This window comes from Corylus avellana, chromosome 5 (genome assembly GCF_965113065.1).
Source record: "Corylus avellana chromosome 5, dhCorAvel1.hap1.2, whole genome shotgun sequence".
Taxonomy (NCBI): Eukaryota; Viridiplantae; Streptophyta; class Magnoliopsida; order Fagales; family Betulaceae; genus Corylus; species Corylus avellana.
This window is the reverse complement of record NC_142494.1, coordinates 8,664,837-8,683,712: the sequence shown is the minus strand read 5'-3', so window position 1 is coordinate 8,683,712 and position 18,876 is coordinate 8,664,837. Positions and strand designations below refer to the sequence as shown.

Here is an 18,876-nt window from a genome sequence, read left to right as displayed (position 1 = left end):
GAATAGGATTCTCTCCATTTAATTTTAAATAAAGAAGCCGGTTCCTTATTTTAAGAGGGGCAAAATTGTCAATTCATTTTCATTTGAAATTGAAAGAATCGTTCTCCTACGAATAAAAAATGTTATCTTCAAAGGTGACTCCTTTACCATCATAAATGTCATCTAGATCAACTATGATCAGATTAATTAGGTAGTAGGATCCGTACCGTTATCTCAATAGATGCTTCCCTACTTCAATATAAGCCAAGAGGAACATGAACGGAGAGTATATCCAAGATTTCCAAATGAAAGACGTCATAATTATAAATTTTTTATAATTTATTAACACGTATCAATATGTGATTAAATAATATTAATTTTTTTAAAAAAAATTAATAACTTGCTAACACGTGTCAATAAGCCAAAAAAAAGTTAAAAGTGTACCATTGCTCTATCCAAATCAACCAATTATGAGAATAACTGTTGCTAATTGAAAACGATGTTTTCATAGTTGACATTTATTACATTTGCACGCTCCAATCACCCAATAAAGGGCAAAAAGCAACTATACTACAAGATATTTTAACAGTTACTGGGTTGAAATGGGAGAATTAAACTTTTGGATCTTTTCAAAGTTCACTAACAACAGGATCACTGCTTTTGCTGATGGAAAAATATGTTGTGAGTTGTAGAGTTTTTTTTTTTTTTTTTCACAATTGCATGTTTACACTCATCTAGTAAAGGAGGATTGAACAACTGGAGTACCATCAGAGCAAACCTCTACACTCTTTAGCTCCCTAAATTGGACAATTCTGCCTCAATCCATGTTATTATGCAACATAGACAAAAATTAATGCAAGCAAATTAAAAAAAAAAAAAAAAAGATTACAATTGCATTGTTGAAACACAGATCAAACCCTTACAGAGATTGTCACTGTAATATATAATTATAAGGAGCCAAGTCTGTGGTGATTATTATCAAAACGCTTGCTCTTGCTTATGCCAAAGTTTATGCCTTATGGACAGTGTATAAAATATGTCTAAAACCAATTTAAGATCTTCCAAGCTTAGGCCTCTTCCCATAATTCAGAATCAGAAAATCTTGTATAATGTCAAGATTAGAATACAATGAACAAAAGACAATCAAAATATTCTAGACTTATCCACTTAGACTTTTTGCTGCATAAAAGTTATTGTAACAAAAAAATAAAAAATCTCTAGAGTGATAGATTCTTTAATGGTGGCACTGTATAATGCTCTATTTCTGAATTTCAGAAGATGTAGAACAGAAACATAACAAAACACTCAATTTTCTAAAGAGAAATGCTACACACACTCTCACTTCCTGATATGACTTTTAAAATTATCATTGGATTTGAGATAGATCACTATTAAATTTTGTTTCAAAAGTGATTTTAAAAGCCATATTAAGGAGTGTAGAAGTAGAAGTGGGGGAGTGAGAGCATTTGTAGCATTACTCTTTCCAAAATACCATCAAAAGTAAAAGAGTATAAATGGAAGGACCCTACAAAATCAATATTTGTGAAGCAACATCATCAAAGATAAGGATAAGGACTGAGAGCTCATGACCGTAATACTTTTCAAGTATATCATGCAACTATCTTTCACCGCATGAGATGATTTTTTTTTTTTTGAAAAACAAAAACTACATCAACTAACAGTAAACTTCATACTCTGTTTTACTAATGTACAAAGACATTCAACGAGCGTGGTTTTGAGAATTCAGCCTGAACATGTACTGGCCCTTGGAAAATAGACCATAAGCATGCACTCACACAATTACGAATCTAAGATAACTCCCAAGTATCAAATCAACCATAAAACATTCTGAAAAATCAGAGTAAACCTCCCTGGTGCTGCAACAAACTTGGCCTCACCTTCATCCCATCCCCCAAACGACAACAAAAAAACCCAACTCTGCGCCCATTAAACAAACAATTAGCAGCATCAACCATTAGAAGGATACTAAGAACATTATAGTACATGTTACTTACTTTAGTGGTGGAACTTCCTTTTGGTCAGAGGATAGACACACCTGACATAATTTGAGCATGATTTACCACATTCATTTTCGTCCAAGTTCCAACGCAATTTAAGGTTTTGATTCCTGTCATTCTCCATTGCGGATTACCACACCCAAGAGAACAAAAACTACTTGAGCAACCAACAATCATTCAAACATTCTGAACACTTTTATGTACAACAATTACCTACTATCCAAAACATTGATTGATGCAAATTATGCTAAAAAAACCAAGCAGCATCTGTCAAAATTCACCCAACCCAAGACAACATTGCACAGAACCAAAAACAAACTAAAGTGAGTAACAAGTGGCATCACAAAGAAAAAAACAGTGTACTTCCAGCATAATATATCCACAGCATTATACCAAGTAAAACTAGGATCAAGTATCTCGCCTTTACTTGCTATTCTTTGTGCTTAATTAGCACCAGACTGAGTCGCCTGCCGTCCCAGGACTCCATCTGCTACATTCAGCAGAACAATGCTCTCCACATAAGTATCCAAATAAAACGACTCCGTTAGGCCTCGAATGTGAAGATCCATTGTTTCTTGGCTACTAGGTTCGTAAGAAACCAGCTTTCCATCCTTGGTGACTAGAAGAACTTCACCATTCTCGGTAAAGCCAATCACCCTCTCCAATCCTCCTTCAATGTCAATATCAAACAGCTTAGTCCAAGATTCTGCTGTTCCGTACTCCTTCATCACCCACACGGAATGGCACTCGTCTCCTGACCTTCGATTACAAGGGACAAGCGCAAGAGACCCATCAAGCACCGTAACAGCCATGTTCAAGAGATACCCTTGTAATTCCTCAGGCACAGCCATTTCACCAAAAGCATCATCCCCCACATTGAACGACACGATTACATTGCGAAAAGCATGCTGGCACAGCGGAGTGTGTGCGAGCCAGTGGACCGCCCCATTCACCAAAGCCGAAAAGGACCGCTCGCCAATCACATAGGGAGGGCCGGGGGCGGCAACCGAGCGCCACGCGCCGGTGCGAAGCGTGTAAATCTCAACCAGAGGTGGAACCGTGTTGAAACGAATACGAGTCTTGCCCTCAAGATACGCAAGTCTCACCAGCTTGTAATCATCGGCTGCTGGATCATAACCAAAACCCAGAGAATGCATATGCGGGCCATGAGATTCAGGGCTCGGAAGGCGTATGGCCTTTTGAATAGAAGGATTCCATAGAACATACTCACAGCTATCGCAACCGGAAACGTCATCGGCCAGACAAAGAAGGCCGTTAGACGAACCCACTATGCTGAAAAATCGGCCGCTGCTCTTCGGCGGGCGATGGAATTCTGTGAAATCCGATGCGCATTCGAAGAAACCCCCTTTCCGTTCTACTTCATCTCTGAGATAATACAGAAGTTGATTCAGTGCTGCGAAGCTGTAGTTCACCTGTTTGTAAATATGCTTTCGAGGGAATGGGTCATCGGAAGAATGAAGAGTGAAGCGCGCTCTCTGCATCTCGTCGTCGTAGTGGCCCAAGAGAAGGTAAGGTGGGTATTGGGGATCGGAGATAGCGCGATTGAGGTGGGTGGCAATGAAGTGGGGGCTGGAGATCAGAGAGTACCATGTCTTGGAAACGCAAATGAATCTGACCAGCGACTTCACCGGCAGCCGCGAGAGGATTTCGACGATCACCTCGATTGGGAGATGGTCTAGCATTTCCAAGTGTCTGGCCGAAGCAGTGCTTCTGAATTCTGATGCCGAAGCTTCAGTAAAGCCCTAAACCAAAATATAGGAGGAAGGAAATCACCAGACAGAAAACGGTTTTTCACTGGCACTGTTAATTTAGCCTTCACAGAGAAAGAGAAAGAGAGAGAGAGACGAGAAAATGGGTGTTTATTTATTTATTTTTTAATAACGAGTAAAATAATTATGACAGCCAACGAAACAAAACAAAGTTACTAAAACCAGATTAAATCAAAACACCAACAACCTCATAGAGGGTTCTTCAAGATAAAAGGAGATTGCAGAAAAGCTACCAACGATGCTGGTTGTAGTGGTTCATAGGAAAAAAATTTAATGTCGTAAGCGACATTCAAAAGATATATATTTGTGAGACAAATGACAACAAAGTCAATATACTTTAAGATTTCGATCTAGATTTAGATCTGAAGTGTTTTTTTGTTGTAAAAACCCGACTACGAAGATATTGAATTATTTAATTTTAAAAAAATATATATATAAATGCACACTATTTCACTACTAAATTATAGAGTAACATAGCCCTTTGATTTTTGAAAGACATTCGAAGTTTTAGGCTAATCTATAAAGTTTTGTGTGGTTGTGATTAAGTCTTCAAATAATTTAAAAAATCATAATTAAACAAATTTTCCAATCGGATGTGACATAAAGTAAGGCACTTGCATTTATATATATATATATATATATATATATACCATAAAGATAATTAGCCACTTGGCCTAAATGGTGCAAGAAGCTCCTAGAAAAGGAAACCATCAAAACAAAACGACAAAAATAGTCCACCAACTTGATCCTCGTATAATACCCATTAAAAGAAACAAAACTTTTGTTGCTTCCATATATTACCAAGGTGATTGGAACAAAAGAAAAGAAAGAAGAAAAATCTCTAAAATTGTTGAGAGATCAAAGCCTAGAGCATGAAATAACAAAACTCATAGCTCAAATAAGAAAGGTTGATAAAAGTAGAAAGAAAATCAATTCTATTTTTAAAACAAACACAAAATCTGTCCTGTTTTGGGAATATAAAATCAGCCCTATTATCAAAATGGATACAAAAATAGCATGTTTGTGTCATACTTCTATTAGAACCCTAAATACATTAATTATCGGGTCATTAGTCTTAATCCCACATAAGAAATAGCTCCCAAGTCTTCGTCAACCCATAAAAAAATTGTGTCTTACAAATTTTTGCTCAATAACTCTTTTAAGTTTGCATGATGAACAATATGTAAATACTTCATTTGCTCATTTAAATAAAAACTTTCATCAAATACTTCATATGCATCTAATTTTTTAACAATTTCGCACAACCAATTCCAAACCGAAAATGTCTGAGACTTGCCCAAAATTTTGGTGGGAACACCTTCGATGCTTACATTTGTAAGAAATTTTCTTTGATGGAAACGAAAATGTAATAACAATAAGCTGTGTAGAATGTGCACTTAGAGTGGTTGTCATTCCTTACTTACGTAGAGTATTTCTTCCCCTTGTATGGTTCTAGCCGGTGTCGCCAGCTGATAGGCTACGACCTTGGTCAAGCGTGGCAATCGGTTTATGTCCTATAGTAGTGTACGTCCTTTATCAAGTGTCATTTGCTAGTAAGGAACGGTCGTGGCAGGGTAGTGGCGTTGAAATCCTTGCGTTCTATAATCGTTATTAGGCGACATGTAGTGCTACGTGCCTACTAGCAGGTTAAAAGCATTGCCTAATTCTTTTTTTGAGAATATTGGAATAGTTAGGATGAGGTAGCAGAATTATCCCCTCCATGCTTCCCCTTTTGCTCTTTGAACAACTGGCTGGCTGATCCTCTTGGCCCAAGAGGATCTAGGATCTACGGTTTGAGTCTAATTGCTCAACCAAAATGGCTCTCTTTAGCTCCAGGCCAACAAGATGGATACAAGGTATATCAATTTCCTTATTACATAACAAAAGAGTTTACTTCTACGAGATTACTATCATTGGAGTAGGTGTCACAGGTTTGATTTTTCACCTTCAAACGAGACACTTGATGGCCCTAGACCAAATCACCAAGCAATGTTTAGGCAGCCCTCAACTCCCCAAGCAAAGCACACAGCAGTGCCTAGGAAGCCTTCTCACCAACAAAGGTTAGGTAAATTACAATGCACAGCACAAACACAAGGATACAACAACTATTTCATAAAAGCAATACCTCACAACCTTTACGCTCAAATCCAACGAATGTACAAGGGGTGACTAGAGTCTTTACACTCATCCACCAAGTCTTTACATGGAGCACTCGAATGGCCTAGCCACTATGGGTAGGCAAATTAACCGTCTACCGATTATCGACTGCCTACTGACCGAGAACTGACCGACACCGCTTAACCGATGGCCGGTAGGCAATAGACTTTTTCTATTTCCGACAAACTCGGTTCGGTAGGCGGAATAACATTTTCTAACCGAACCGACTTTACTGGCCAATTTTCAATTTCGTTGCTTACTGACATTACCAATCGCAATTTGGTAACAGAACAAAAAGTTGGCAGAATAAGTCGGTGAAAATTTCGATTTTGCCGACAATGGCGGTGCAAAATGCGAAAACCTCATTTTCATAACCGAATTATCCAACTCCCACCCCTACTAGCCACTAAGGCTTTACAAGAGACAACAAGAGAATACATCACTCACACAACACTCTAATGTTGCTCACAAGTCACTCACAACACCCTTGGGCTCTCACAGCAACCAAAAACTCTCTTCTGGCAGCACTCTCAACATTCTCAACAGCAGCAACTAAACTCCCAAGCAGCTATTTATAAGGTTAAATACTTTATTAGTATTTGGGTTTGCACATTTTTATTTTTTCTCACATACGGTTCAAATCTTATTATAAATGGTACTTGACTTACGGAAAAATACCAACTTAGTACCTCTATTAGGTTCTGTCACACGTGTCATCACATAGAACTGTCACGTGTCCTAAAAAATTAAAAATTGAAAATTTATGGGGGTGGTTTAGCCACCCCTAGATGAGCCACCCCCAATGAACAAAATGGGGGTGGCATAAATTTTTCAATTTTTCTTTTAGGTTTAGTTTTTTAAGTGACGACACATGGCATTCCATTAGTTTGGGCTAACGGAACCTAATGAAGGTATTAAGTTTGTCTTTTCCTGTACATCAAGTACCATTTATGATACGATTTGAGCCCTAAATGAAAAATAAAAAATAAAAATAAAAAAGTGCAAACTCAAATACTAATAAAGTATTTAACCTCTATTTATAAGCCCCAGCAAGGTCTTCAGCTCCTAGTAGTGGGTTCCACCTAGCACATACCCACTACCTCAATCAGGTAACCAACAAGGCATGTCGACACCCCACAACTTGTCTTTGTTCACTACATTAAGGCTTAATTAGGATTAAAAACTCTCTAATTATAAATTAAAGATGTTAGGGATGGTTATCGGTTTATAAAGTGTAAGATCTTGGACTTTTTAAGAATTTTTTGTCGGGAAAAACGTTCGAAGTTGGATTCGAATGATCGAATGGGAATATTCGAGATTGGATTCGAACGTCCGATGTCTGCCGAAAGTTTTTTTTTTAAAAAAAAAAATTGGACACCTTAGCCCCACTACTCGCCCTAGCTCGCCTGTTGATAGAACCCAATGAACCTAAGCCTCCATTTACGTTTTCTTATAGTTTAGAAAAGGATACAGTGTGTGTGTGTGAGAGAGGGGTAGGAGAGAGAATGTGTCTATTATTCAAATGAGATAACTTTCTTAGTCTGACCTTGTTTTTATTAGTATTGTTAGACTATCATCTTGTTGTTTATCTATTGTTTGGTTTCATTTTCGTAGCTTAGCCTCTTAGAGCATTCCCATAAAAATATGGCTTCTCCATTGGGAATGCTCTTAGCTTGTGGTTTCGAGCCTCTAGGTTGATTATGCCCTTATAGATGTTGGATATTGCATGGGTAATTTATGTTTGTAGGTAAGGCCTTGTTATATTGTTAGTTTGGCATGAATAACCCCCTATTTAAAGAGTTCTAATGAAGACCCATGGATTGTGTTAAGGTTTTATGATGAGATTAATGAATGGTTAGTCACCTAATGATGTTGGACGTACTTTGTTATGCATAAAGGTCAGAACTAAAGGCAAAAAAAATTTCGTGAAAAAGGAAAAGATAAACACGTGAGGCCGCACCTGTGGTTGGTGCACAGACATTGGCCTCATCATGGCTAGTAAGTCTAATAGGTGGGCCTCATCATGTTGAGTGTGGGGAACGAGTTAATATGGAGGTGGGAGGCACATAAAAAATCACTTTTTGTTTTTTTAATATGATTCTTATATAAATTTTTAAGAGACATGCTATATAGTAATTAAACTTGTTATATAATTGAGATGATTTGTTAATAAAAATTAGTTTTTTTATCAATAAGTGCTTGTAAAAAAAAAAATCAATAACTAATTTTCACAATTAAAGTTATTTATATTATATGACAGTTGTATAACATTGCTCAATTTTTAAAAACGAATAATGCTATTTAGTAGGCTAATATATGATATATATAATTACGATGAAGTAAAAATAATGGTTAAATAATAATCAAGACTGAATAAATTTTTTATTCATAGTAGATCTGGATCCATACGATGATTTGAGAAGGTAAAAGAGGATGAATACTAAAACTGTGAGAGGGGCAACTTGGTAAAAGAAGCCCATGTAGACACAGTGAGACCGCTATCAAGTCGCAAAGGCAGAAATTTAGTTGGTATTTGACATAAATTTAGTTGAGGTCGGTTTCTATCACTTTCACCCATGTTTTGGAAAAATGTCCAAATTCTCCCTCTTTTTATGATTATGAAAAAAAAAAAAAAAAAAGAGCCTCGGACTCAGCCACGACTTACCCAGAATTTTCACTTTTTTTCTTTTCTTTTAAAAGAATTTCCATTTTTCTTTTTCTTTTTTTTTTTTTAAAAAAATTATGGTAGTTTAGGCATTTTAACAAAAAATGGACGAAATTAAAAGGAACTAAAATATTGGATATCGAGAATCGACATTGCAAATTTTTAAACTTCAAAATTATGATTACAAAATCACTTATGCTTCGAGAGAGAATGTAAGTAAAGTTTTCCTAACAACTTTGTTATAGATTTTTTGCCCAACATGGTTTTGTTTGGTAGGAAAGCCACATTTATTTGACATTATTATACTGTTAGTTACTATTCTTTCCAAGTGATTTTCAACTTGAAAGTCCAGTTCATCAAAATGACATTTTGGATACATAGACAAGAGAGGGGGGTATGACATGGTTCCTTTTACTGGCCCATCATATGCTTTACTCATAAAATCAAACAATTTAATGAAGTGAAAGATATTGTTCAATGTAAGGTGACCAATAAATTAGGTGTTATCTCAGCCCTAGGTGGATATTATTTGGGTAAAGTTTATTTAACCCTTCAAACTACCACTCTAATGATAATCTATCCCTCAAACTATCAATTGAGACAATTTATCCCATAAACTACCAAAATAATGACAATGTACCAACAAAATGACGAAATTACCCTTGAAAATTTTTAGTATTTTTGTTTTTATTTTAATAAGGGTAGTTTCATCATTTTGTTAAAATTTGAGGTACATTGTCATCGTTTTAATAGTTTGGGAAGTAAATTGTCGCAATTAATAGTTTTAAGGGTAAATTGTTATTGGAGTGGTTGTTTAAGGAGGTTAAATGGACTTTACCCATATTATTTTATAAAAACAAAAAAAAAAACTGGTCCTTATTTTTTTCAATTGAATTTTATAAAATAATATCCACCTACGACCATGAGAACACCTAATATTTCTCAATATAATTTTTCTACCATCTATATAAAGTTGTGTCTTCCATATATTCAAATTCATATAGACATCAGTTTACTGCATCTAGGGCTGGGTATCGGTCATATCGGTCCGGTTAATGGGCTTATCGGTCGGTAACTGATAAGCTATCGGTTAACCAAATCCTAACCAATTACCGATCGATAAGAAATGTTATCGAAAATTATCGGTCATATCGGTAATTGGTTAACTTGTCGGTTAAATTGGTTTTTTGTGGGCTTTTATTGGGCTTTAACTGGTTGCTAATTGGGCAAAAAATAAATTATTTTTGAGGCTCAAATACGTTTTGTTGGGCTAAAGCCTAAAATAAGTTATTAAAAATTAGTTATTTTGGGGTATATTTTTGACTAAAATAGCTTATTGAAGCTTTTTTTTTTTTTTTTTTTGTTATTTTATTGATCCATTACAATATAAAATAAAAACCAAAACAACGTCGTTTTGGTTTCAATAATAAATACAAAATTATAAAAAAAATTAAAAATTAAAAAAATTTATCGGTCATATCAATTTTTCGATAACAAATTATTAACCGACCAATTACGGACCGATAAGCTTATCGGTATAAAATTTTTGACCGATTACCGACCAATAACTGTCGGTTACGGTTACTATTGGTTCGGTTAAATTCGGTAATCGATAACCGATTAATCTGTCCACGCCTAACTACATCAATAGTATTAGATATAATTTCTCCCATGAGGATTATTTTTACCTCATATAAGAAATCTTATTTTCCAACACATTTGGTTGAAGATAATTCCTCTTATAATGCTGATATACTGCAATAATTGGACTTACTTCTCCAAAAAAAAAAATGCTGCAATAATTGGATAGAGTTGGAGAAAAGAAGACAAAATTAAGGGAAGAAAAAAGGCAAAAGAGATTAACGCCTTGTTTGGCAAAGGCCAAAAACTTGTCCTTTTTTTTTTTTTTTTTTTTTTTAAATTTTTTAATATTTTTATTTATTATCTCACATCAATTACTTTTTATTATTAATTAAATAAAAAAACTCACTATAAAACAAAACTTTTTCAATTTTTTATAAAAAATTCAAAATGTATATTTACTTTATATCCCATTAATCACTTCCAAATCAAACTCCCTACCAAATCTTTTGGCTTTTGCCATACAAAGGCCTAAGGATTTGATGTTGGCTTGAACATGGAATCAACCTCAAATACTTTTATCCAAAAGTTGCCTTGGAGACTGGCATCTTTAAAATATCCTCTTTTTTTTTTTTCTTTTTTTTTTTTTAATTTAAAGGATTAAATAATCATACTTTCTGAAAATTCGAAACCAAAAATCTTAAATTGCATAAAACCCAAAACTAAAATGAGAAATATAATTGAAATATATTTCCTCAAGGGGTTAATTTCGTTTTGACTGACTGTCAAAGCACAATGTTCTAGTTGAAAGCCACATGGCACCCAACAATGCCACATGGTAACGATAATCCCTACTCCATTCATTGCCAACCAAATTGTCCAAACAAAGTTCTATGTAGATCCCTTGAATTTTAGAAGAATTTTAGTTTCTAAAATTAGGAATTTAGGTTGTTCATTTTAATTCAATGGCTACTGTTATGCCACGTATCCTACTTATAATAAAATAATATTTAAATTTTAAAAATAAAATATAAAAGAAATAATAAAATAAAAAAATAAAAAAATAAAAAAACTTTGGGGTAGCAAGCCATCCCCAAAGGCCGGTTGGGGGTGGCCCCATGGCAAAAATGGGGTGGTTCCTTGCCATATGGGGTAGCCAGTAACCGTAAATTATTTTTATTTTATTATTTTTTTTAAAAAAATTAAATATTATTTTATTATAAGTGGGACACGTGACAAGACAATAACCATTAAATTAAAATAAATGGCGGGATCCTTAATTCCATAATCTCGAATTCTCCAAGAAATTCTAGGGAATTCAGATCCACAATTTATTGCCTCTGGTAGTCAAATTTGGACCATTTTTTGGTGCCCCTCTTGTCATTTTCAAAGAAAATAAAAACAAGCAACAGCCCCCTTAATCTCTCACCCATTGGACTGGCAATCCACTGCTGCTGACTGCTGAGGGACAAAGACAAAGGCACAAGGCTAAATAATGGGCCCAATTCACTAAATGAAGGGCGGCCATGGAATCTCTTAGTGATTTCACAGTACAATTTAGGGCATAAATGAGATATCCAAAATTTGGATTTATTAGATTATTATAATATAACATGACATTAAAAATTAACCTTTGTTTGTTAATTTAACTGTTCCAATTTTTATAACAGTCTGTTAAATAGTATTACTTTTCTTACAGTTCACACGACATGAGAATCACAACTCAGCTTTTGCTAATGAAAACAAGTATTCATGTTTTGACATTTCTTACATTTGCATGTTCCAATCACCTAATTATCGCGTGTTCGAATCCGCTTGCGGTAGTAGATGCGTGAACTAAATGCTACTATAAAGGGGCTCTACCGGCTCACACTTTGGTGGGGTTGTGATGACGGGCTCGCCTTCCCAGGCAGTAGCTATGGCTCAAACCGAACATTTCACAGCGGATGAGAACTCCGATGATCACGCCCAAAGGAGAAAACTACATTGGTCGCCCCTTCCCATCCTTTTAATTAAAAAAAAAAAAAAAAAAAAAAGAAAAGAAAAGAAAGGATGGAAAGCAACAGCAGTACAAGGACAGATTTGAGGGTCACTGCCTTAGCTAACACGGAAAATATGTCCCCAATAATAATAATTGATATTTTTCTCAGTTGCATGTTACAATCACCTAACAAAGGAGGAACTACTTTATACTTTAATGGCTACACCCATTAACGTCCTAATATTGGGCCCTAAGCTATCATTTCAAGTGGAACTCTCTTATCTCTCTCCCATCGGTTCCATCAAATTCCTTACACCCCATGAAAGCATGCACCACCACGGAATTGGAATAAAGGGAATTCTTTAAGAGTAATGTTATTAAATAAACTGTTATACGACTGTCATATAATTAAATAACGTGACAATGACAAGTATAACAATCTACTAAATAACATTTCTCATTCTTTAAACTCCAGCTCCTTGATTAGAGGCCTCTTCATAATAGTAAGGGGAGAGCTCCCCATCCTTCTTAGCAATCTTCGGCCTGCTCTCTGCGCCAGCCTCCTGCAGCAACTTCACCACCTTCCGCATCGAAGGGCGGTTAATGGGAAGCGGGCTGGTGCAGAGAAGGCCGATGTCAACGACTTTGCTGATCTCTTCCCTGTACTCAGAGCCTAGTTTAGCGTCGATTACATGGTCGACTCCCTTCTGGTCGACGGTGGTATACACCCATTTTACCAAGTCTTTCTCTCCAAATTCTTGATCAACCGGGAGCCTTCCTGTCGCCAACTCCAAAATCACCACTCCGAAGCTGTATATGTCGCTCTTCTCATTCACCCGAAGCGTGTATGCATATTCTGCATCAGTTTCAAATCAAAGTAGATTCAATTAGAAATAAGTTTACATGACCCACAAATAAAATTAACACGAAATTAATAAGTTAAAATTGAAATATATGACTCGTTTAATTAAATAAATTATATTAAGATTAATCTATATAATCGTGTACTCATGCATTGACTTGACACGACCCAAACTCGGTACTAAAGCTAGCAAATTTTGACATAGACTCACAAACCCAACATGAAGTGTTTGACAAGTTTAATTAAAAAGAAATGTTTCTCCCTAACGTGACAGTAAAAATTATTATTAAATTTTAAATCAGATAGTGATTTTCAATGCCACATCTAAGTATAGACTTGAAAGTTGGCATTTCTTTTAATTAAAAAAATTGAATTAAAGTTAACATATGAGTAATGCTATATAAATATAGCATTACTCATATGTTAACTAAAGCTAGCAAATTTTGACAAAGACTCACAAACCCAACATGAAGTGTTTGACAGTTTAATTAAAGAGAAATGTTTCTCCCTAACGTGACAGTAAAAATTACTATTAAATTTTAAATCCGATAGTGATTTTCAATGCCACGACGAAGGGTAGACTTGAAAGTCGGCATTTCTTTTAATTAAAAAAATTGAATTAAAGTTAACATATGAGAAATGCTATATAAATATATTTATTTAAGAAAAAAAAAAAACAGTTGCATAATATGCTAACAAACCTGGAGCAATGTAACCACAGGAGCCTGCGATGACAGACATGGCTTCTACGTCCACCTCTTTGCCGACATGTGCAACAGCCTTAGCAACTCCGAAATCTGCAACTCTGGCTCTCAACTCTCCATCCAACAATATGTTGTTTGATTTCACATCCCTATGAACAATGGGAGGAACACAATCATGATGCAGATAGGAAAGCCCTTCGGCTGCATCCAGAGCAATCTTGTACCTTGTCGGCCAATTCAACGAGCCTCCCTTGCTGCTATGCAGCAAATCCCCCAAGCTTCCATTGGGCATGAATTCATAAACCAGAAGCTTGCAATCGCCGGTGTCGTAGCAGCACCATAACCTCACAATATTCTTGTGCCGGATCTTCCCCAATGTTTCAACTTCAGCTTCGAACCCATCTCTCTCCGAATCAACGCTGCCGCCGACGCCGTCCTCTTTCTTCTTTGCTCCTCCTCCCCACAGTTTCTTCACCGCCACCACCACCTCGCCATTGCTGAGCACAACCTTGTAGACTTTCCCGGAAGCTCCGGTGCCGATCACATTCTCTTCGTTGAGAGCACCAATGATTTCAAACTCACTGAAACCAAGCTTGTGGAAAGACCTCCACTTGGAAATAGCACTTTCTTTCTTGTTCTTCTTGAATGTCCGATACTTGGAAAAGAACCATAAGACGCCGACGACAAAAACAATGCCGGCAAGCATGAAGATCGATCGAAGAATCCACAAACTGCTCTGGTTTTTGCTTCCGCCGACAGAAGGACAAAGATCAGGAATGTCACCGCACAAGCCCGGATTGCCGACGAAGCTACTCCTGTAATTCTTATTAGCGTACAGAGGAGGGATGTCTCCGGACAACCTGTTATTCGATAAGTTGAGCAAATTGAGCTTCAAATTTTGCAATTCCGGTGGGATTTTCCCGGAAAAGAGGTTCCCGGAAAGATCGAGATAATTAAGCACCGGCAAGCTCCCAATTTCACCTGGGACTTCGCCGTTTAACTTGTTGTTCGCCAAATTAAGCTCATTGAGCTTCCTCCAAGCTCGAATTCCCACCGGAATCTGGCCCGAAAGCTCATTATCGCGAAGATCAAGCCTGCCCAATTGACTCAACTTCACCAAACTCCCCGGAATTCGGCCGGAAAGCCTGTTTTCACTACCAGTAAACTCAAGAAGATTGCTCAGTGCCCCTATCTCCTCAGGTATCAACCCGGAAAACTGGTTTTTGGAAATCTTCAACAAAGACAGATTATATGCACCGGAAATCATTGTAGCAATGTTTCCAGACAGAGAATTCTCTTCAAGCTCAAGCAAATACACATGGGGTAATCCCCAGAATCTTTCAGGAACCGTACCCGAAAGCTTATTGTGCTTCAACCGAACCCGGTGTAAGCTCTGGCATTTTCCCAGACTCTCTGGAATTTTCCCAGAAAATGAATTGTATATCAAAAGAAGGTCTTCCAACGCACCCTTTTCACACAAATGGTTTGGAATTTCACCGTAAAATCCATTGTACGAAAGGTCAACGTGCTGCAACGGCGAGTTCCTGCCGAGCTGACTCGGTAATGGGCCACTGAGTTTGTTGTTAAAGAGTCTGAGTTCGTACAACTTTGCTGACCGAGTTATGTTCTCGGGTAAAGACCCTTCGAAGCGATTCTCGTACAGGTTCAGTGACTCGAGTGACAAGCCGCACAACTCGTCTGGAATCGCCCCAGTCAACTCGTTCATCGACGCGTCGAACATCGACAACGACGTCAAGTTAGACATCCCCGACGGCAACTCGCCGGAAAGCGAGTTGTTATATAGCTCAATCTGGACTATACTTTTCAACTTTGTTATCGAACTCGGGATCGACCCAGTGAGTCGGTTCAAAGACAAATCGAGGTTTTTCAGGCGAGTCAATCTGCCAAGACTCGCCGGAATCTGATCCACGAGATTACACCCAGCGAGCCAAAGAAACTCTAGACTCGTCAGGTTGCCGAATTCACTCGGAATCGGGCTCGGCGAGAGCGGGTTGTAAGCGAGCATAAGTTCCTTCAGACTCGAAATGTTGCTCAGAGAAATGGGTATCGAGCCGTTCAGAAGGTTCTCAATCACGTCGAGCGTTTCAAGATGCCGGAACTCCCCAAAACTCGCCGGGATCTCGCCGGAAAAGTTGTTCCCGGAGAGCTCCAAAACCCGGAGGTTCGGGATTTGAGAGAGGGTCTCCGGGATGGGGCCCACGAAGAGGTTCTGCGACAGGTTGAGGTACTGGAGATGCTGACACCTGGAGAGATCGGGTGGGAGGCTGGAGTTGATGAGGTTGTTGAAGAGAGAGAGGCTCGAGAGAGAGGGGAGGCGGCATAGGACGGTCGGGAAAGGACCGGCGAGCTGAGAGTTGGAGAGGTCGAGGGAGATGACGCGGCGAGCAGCGGCGGTGGCGTTGTCGCAGGTGACGCCGAACCAGTTGCATGGCGTGTCGTCGCGGTCGTTCCAGGTGGCGAGGGAGCCGTCTGGGTCAGAGAGACTGCGCTTGACTTGCTGCAGGAAAAGGCCGTCTTGGCTCAGAGACTCAGCCGTCGAAGGAGAGAGTAAGAGGAGGAGGAAGAGAAGTGGAAACATCGAGAGAGAGAGAGAGATTTAGCTGAGTTGTGTGGGGGGAGTGTGGGATTTTTGTAGAAGAGGTGGGGTGGGGCCTGTTGGGAGGTGCACCTGGAGGACTGGACAGTGGATTACGAGGGAAAAACGGAGAAAGAGATTTTATTCTAATTTTAAAGTTTTTTATTTAAAAATTTACAAAATTCTCTTCCAAAAAGATGCTTAAAACAACTCCTTCTAATTCAACCTATAAAAATAATATATATAATTTGAAGATGTGAGATACAATATTTTTTTATAATATAAATAAAGTTGAAATAAATAATATTTCACTTGTTATTAAAAGAAAAGACACATGCATTTTTATAAATTGAGTTAAGAAAAATTCATCCAACTCAATTCGAAGAAAAACTCTACGTTTTATTTTTAAATTTTTTTTATTAAAGTATTTATTCTCATTCTTTATAAAGAGAGAAGGATAAAAGAGAGTAGGAAAAGAGAGGGAGAGTTTTTTATTAGCTTAATAAGAGGCAGTTGAATAAAAATAAATAGTTGAAGAAGCTACATATTATTAGCAATATGAAGGAACCCTATTTTACTACGTAGAAAATATATAATGGAAGCAGAGAGACAAAAATAGAGTGATATTTAATAGGGTTGAAATTTTTTTGACACGATTCGTGATTTTAATATGAACTTTATATGAAATTAAAGAATTAGGGTTAGAAGTCTGACCCGTTTAATTATACAGGTTGGTTAAAGTGGACCTATATAATTTTATACACATGCTTCGACACGATCCAAACCTAATACGTGACATAATGACCGACAATTTCGATATTACCTATAAACCCGACAAGGACTAAATATGAAATTAGAGGATTAAGGTTGATGGGTTGGCCTGTTTAATTAAATGAGTTGAGTTAGTGTTAGCCTGTATAGTCTTATGCATATGCGCGCCTTAACATGATCCGAACCCAACACGTAAATACGAATTATCACCCCTAATATTTATAAAGGAATTATATATTTATATGATGTGAGCAAGAAACTTTAATATTAATAGATAAGTGAATAAATATACAAGAAAATTAAAAAGAAAATCATAATAATCTATAATTGAATATGTGAGACAATTTGCATAAGAAAATAAACAAAAAATAGGCAAAAAAAAAAAAAGATGCCAAACATTTATCTATTAAAAATATTCTAATTTGTCTCTAAGAGGTAACTCAATTGGTTGTGAATTACGACTAATGAAACGGAGATCACTAGTTCGAATTATTCCTCCCCTTCCTTTATGTGGACATATAAAAATAATAATAATAATAATATTCTAATACGTTCAAAATAAAGATTGGTAAGAAAGTGAATGTAGACATGTGTTCAAAATTTAAAGAAAAGAAAGATTTAAATAGTATAATGTGAATGCTCAAAAGGAATAGGGCATATATGATTAGGAAATTCAAAAAGCGTAGGAAATGAATTTTAGAAAAAGAAAAAATGTTTTACTCTCGAGTCCACTCTGGAGGTGGTCAAAGTGAAAGAGATAAAGAGAGATTCTTTTGGGGAAAGAGATTGGTGGGACCCCACCCCACCCTCTCCGGACTTGAAGGCCGGAGACTTTGAACAAACAGGTTTGAAACTTCTTAGGAAAATGACTAGCTAGTGTCTTTTTCTTTCTTTTCTTTTTTTTGTGCTTTTTTGGGCCCTCAAAGGAAAATGAAAGGGTTGTTTAGAGACAGAATGGCAAGTTGGCAACCACATATCTGCCTTATCACTACCAAATTACCAACCCGGACCCGATTCAAAGAAAATGGTTTTATTTAGACTAAACAATTCACCCATAAAAACCAAACTGGTTTGACTCTTTTTTTTTTTTTTTTTTTTTTTTTTTTTTTTTTAAATCTCTGTGGATGGTTTTGGCTTCAATTTGATTCCTTACGCCCCGCTTGGTTTACGGAATAGATCCTTGGGTTGGACTAGTTAACACTAGGTATATCTAGTCCTTTGTTTGGTAACACTCTATTCCTGATAATAATTTATTTCCATGGGACTACTAATCTCATACACACAGGGTTAGTTAAGCCACTAAAAAACGAGTGACTTAGCTAATCCTTTCCTGTTGGATTAAATTAATTATGTAAATTGCCAAAAATAACCCCACTTGTGGGATAAAATTTCGTCATCTCTCTGATTCTTCTATATTTCTCTCTCTCTCTCTCTCTCTCTCTCTATATATATATATATATATATATATATATATATATATATATATATATATATATATATCTTCGTTTCTCTTTTCTCCGTCTCTATATTTCATTATCTCTTTTTTTTTATCTCTCTTTTTATTTTCTCTCTGATTCTTCTGGTACAGTTTTTTTGCAAGTGCAAACGAAATTTTTCTTTTCTCTATGCCGTCTCCCTTCTCTGTACCGTTTCTTAGTTTTTTTTTTTTAAATTCTGTTTTTTTATTTCTTTTGATTCTCTGTACATTCTCCAACTATATTTTTTTTTATATAAATAATTTTGTAGCATAATTGCAAAAAAAAAAGGCCATA

The 18,876-nt window shown here is 36.6% G+C and overlaps 2 protein-coding genes across 2 annotated transcripts; both read right to left on the bottom strand.

Annotated features, from left to right (window-relative positions):
• Positions 1 to 2,152: 2,152 nt before the first annotated feature.
• LOC132181420 (F-box/kelch-repeat protein At3g06240-like) lies at positions 2,153 to 3,860 on the bottom strand. The gene has a single exon (XM_059594628.2). The coding sequence runs from the start codon at positions 3,698 to 3,700 to the stop codon at positions 2,441 to 2,443; it is 1,260 nt and encodes a 419-aa protein (XP_059450611.2). The 5' UTR covers positions 3,701 to 3,860; the 3' UTR covers positions 2,153 to 2,440.
• An 8,660-nt stretch (positions 3,861 to 12,520) lies between these two features.
• LOC132181157 (uncharacterized) lies at positions 12,521 to 16,347 on the bottom strand. Its single transcript, XM_059594244.2, has 2 exons — positions 13,735 to 16,347; positions 12,521 to 13,027 (listed from the first exon to the last, which is right to left on the bottom strand). Exons 1-2 carry the CDS (start codon positions 16,334 to 16,336, stop codon positions 12,636 to 12,638), a joined length of 2,994 nt encoding a protein of 997 aa, XP_059450227.2. The 5' UTR covers positions 16,337 to 16,347; the 3' UTR covers positions 12,521 to 12,635.
• Between the last annotated feature and the right edge of the window lie 2,529 nt (positions 16,348 to 18,876).

Bases quoted from the DNA above. Each gene is read 5' to 3' on its own strand.
- LOC132181420 (XM_059594628.2), bottom strand. From the start codon at position 3,700: ATGCTAGACCATCTCCCAATCGAGGTGATCGTCGAAATCCTCTCGCGG.
- LOC132181157 (XM_059594244.2), bottom strand. From the start codon at position 16,336: ATGTTTCCACTTCTCTTCCTCCTCCTCTTACTCTCTCCTTCGACGGCT. The intron at 13,028-13,734 runs GTTTGTTAGCAT...AAACTGATGCAG, and splicing joins CTGTGGTTACATTGCTCCAG to AATATGCATACACGCTTCGG.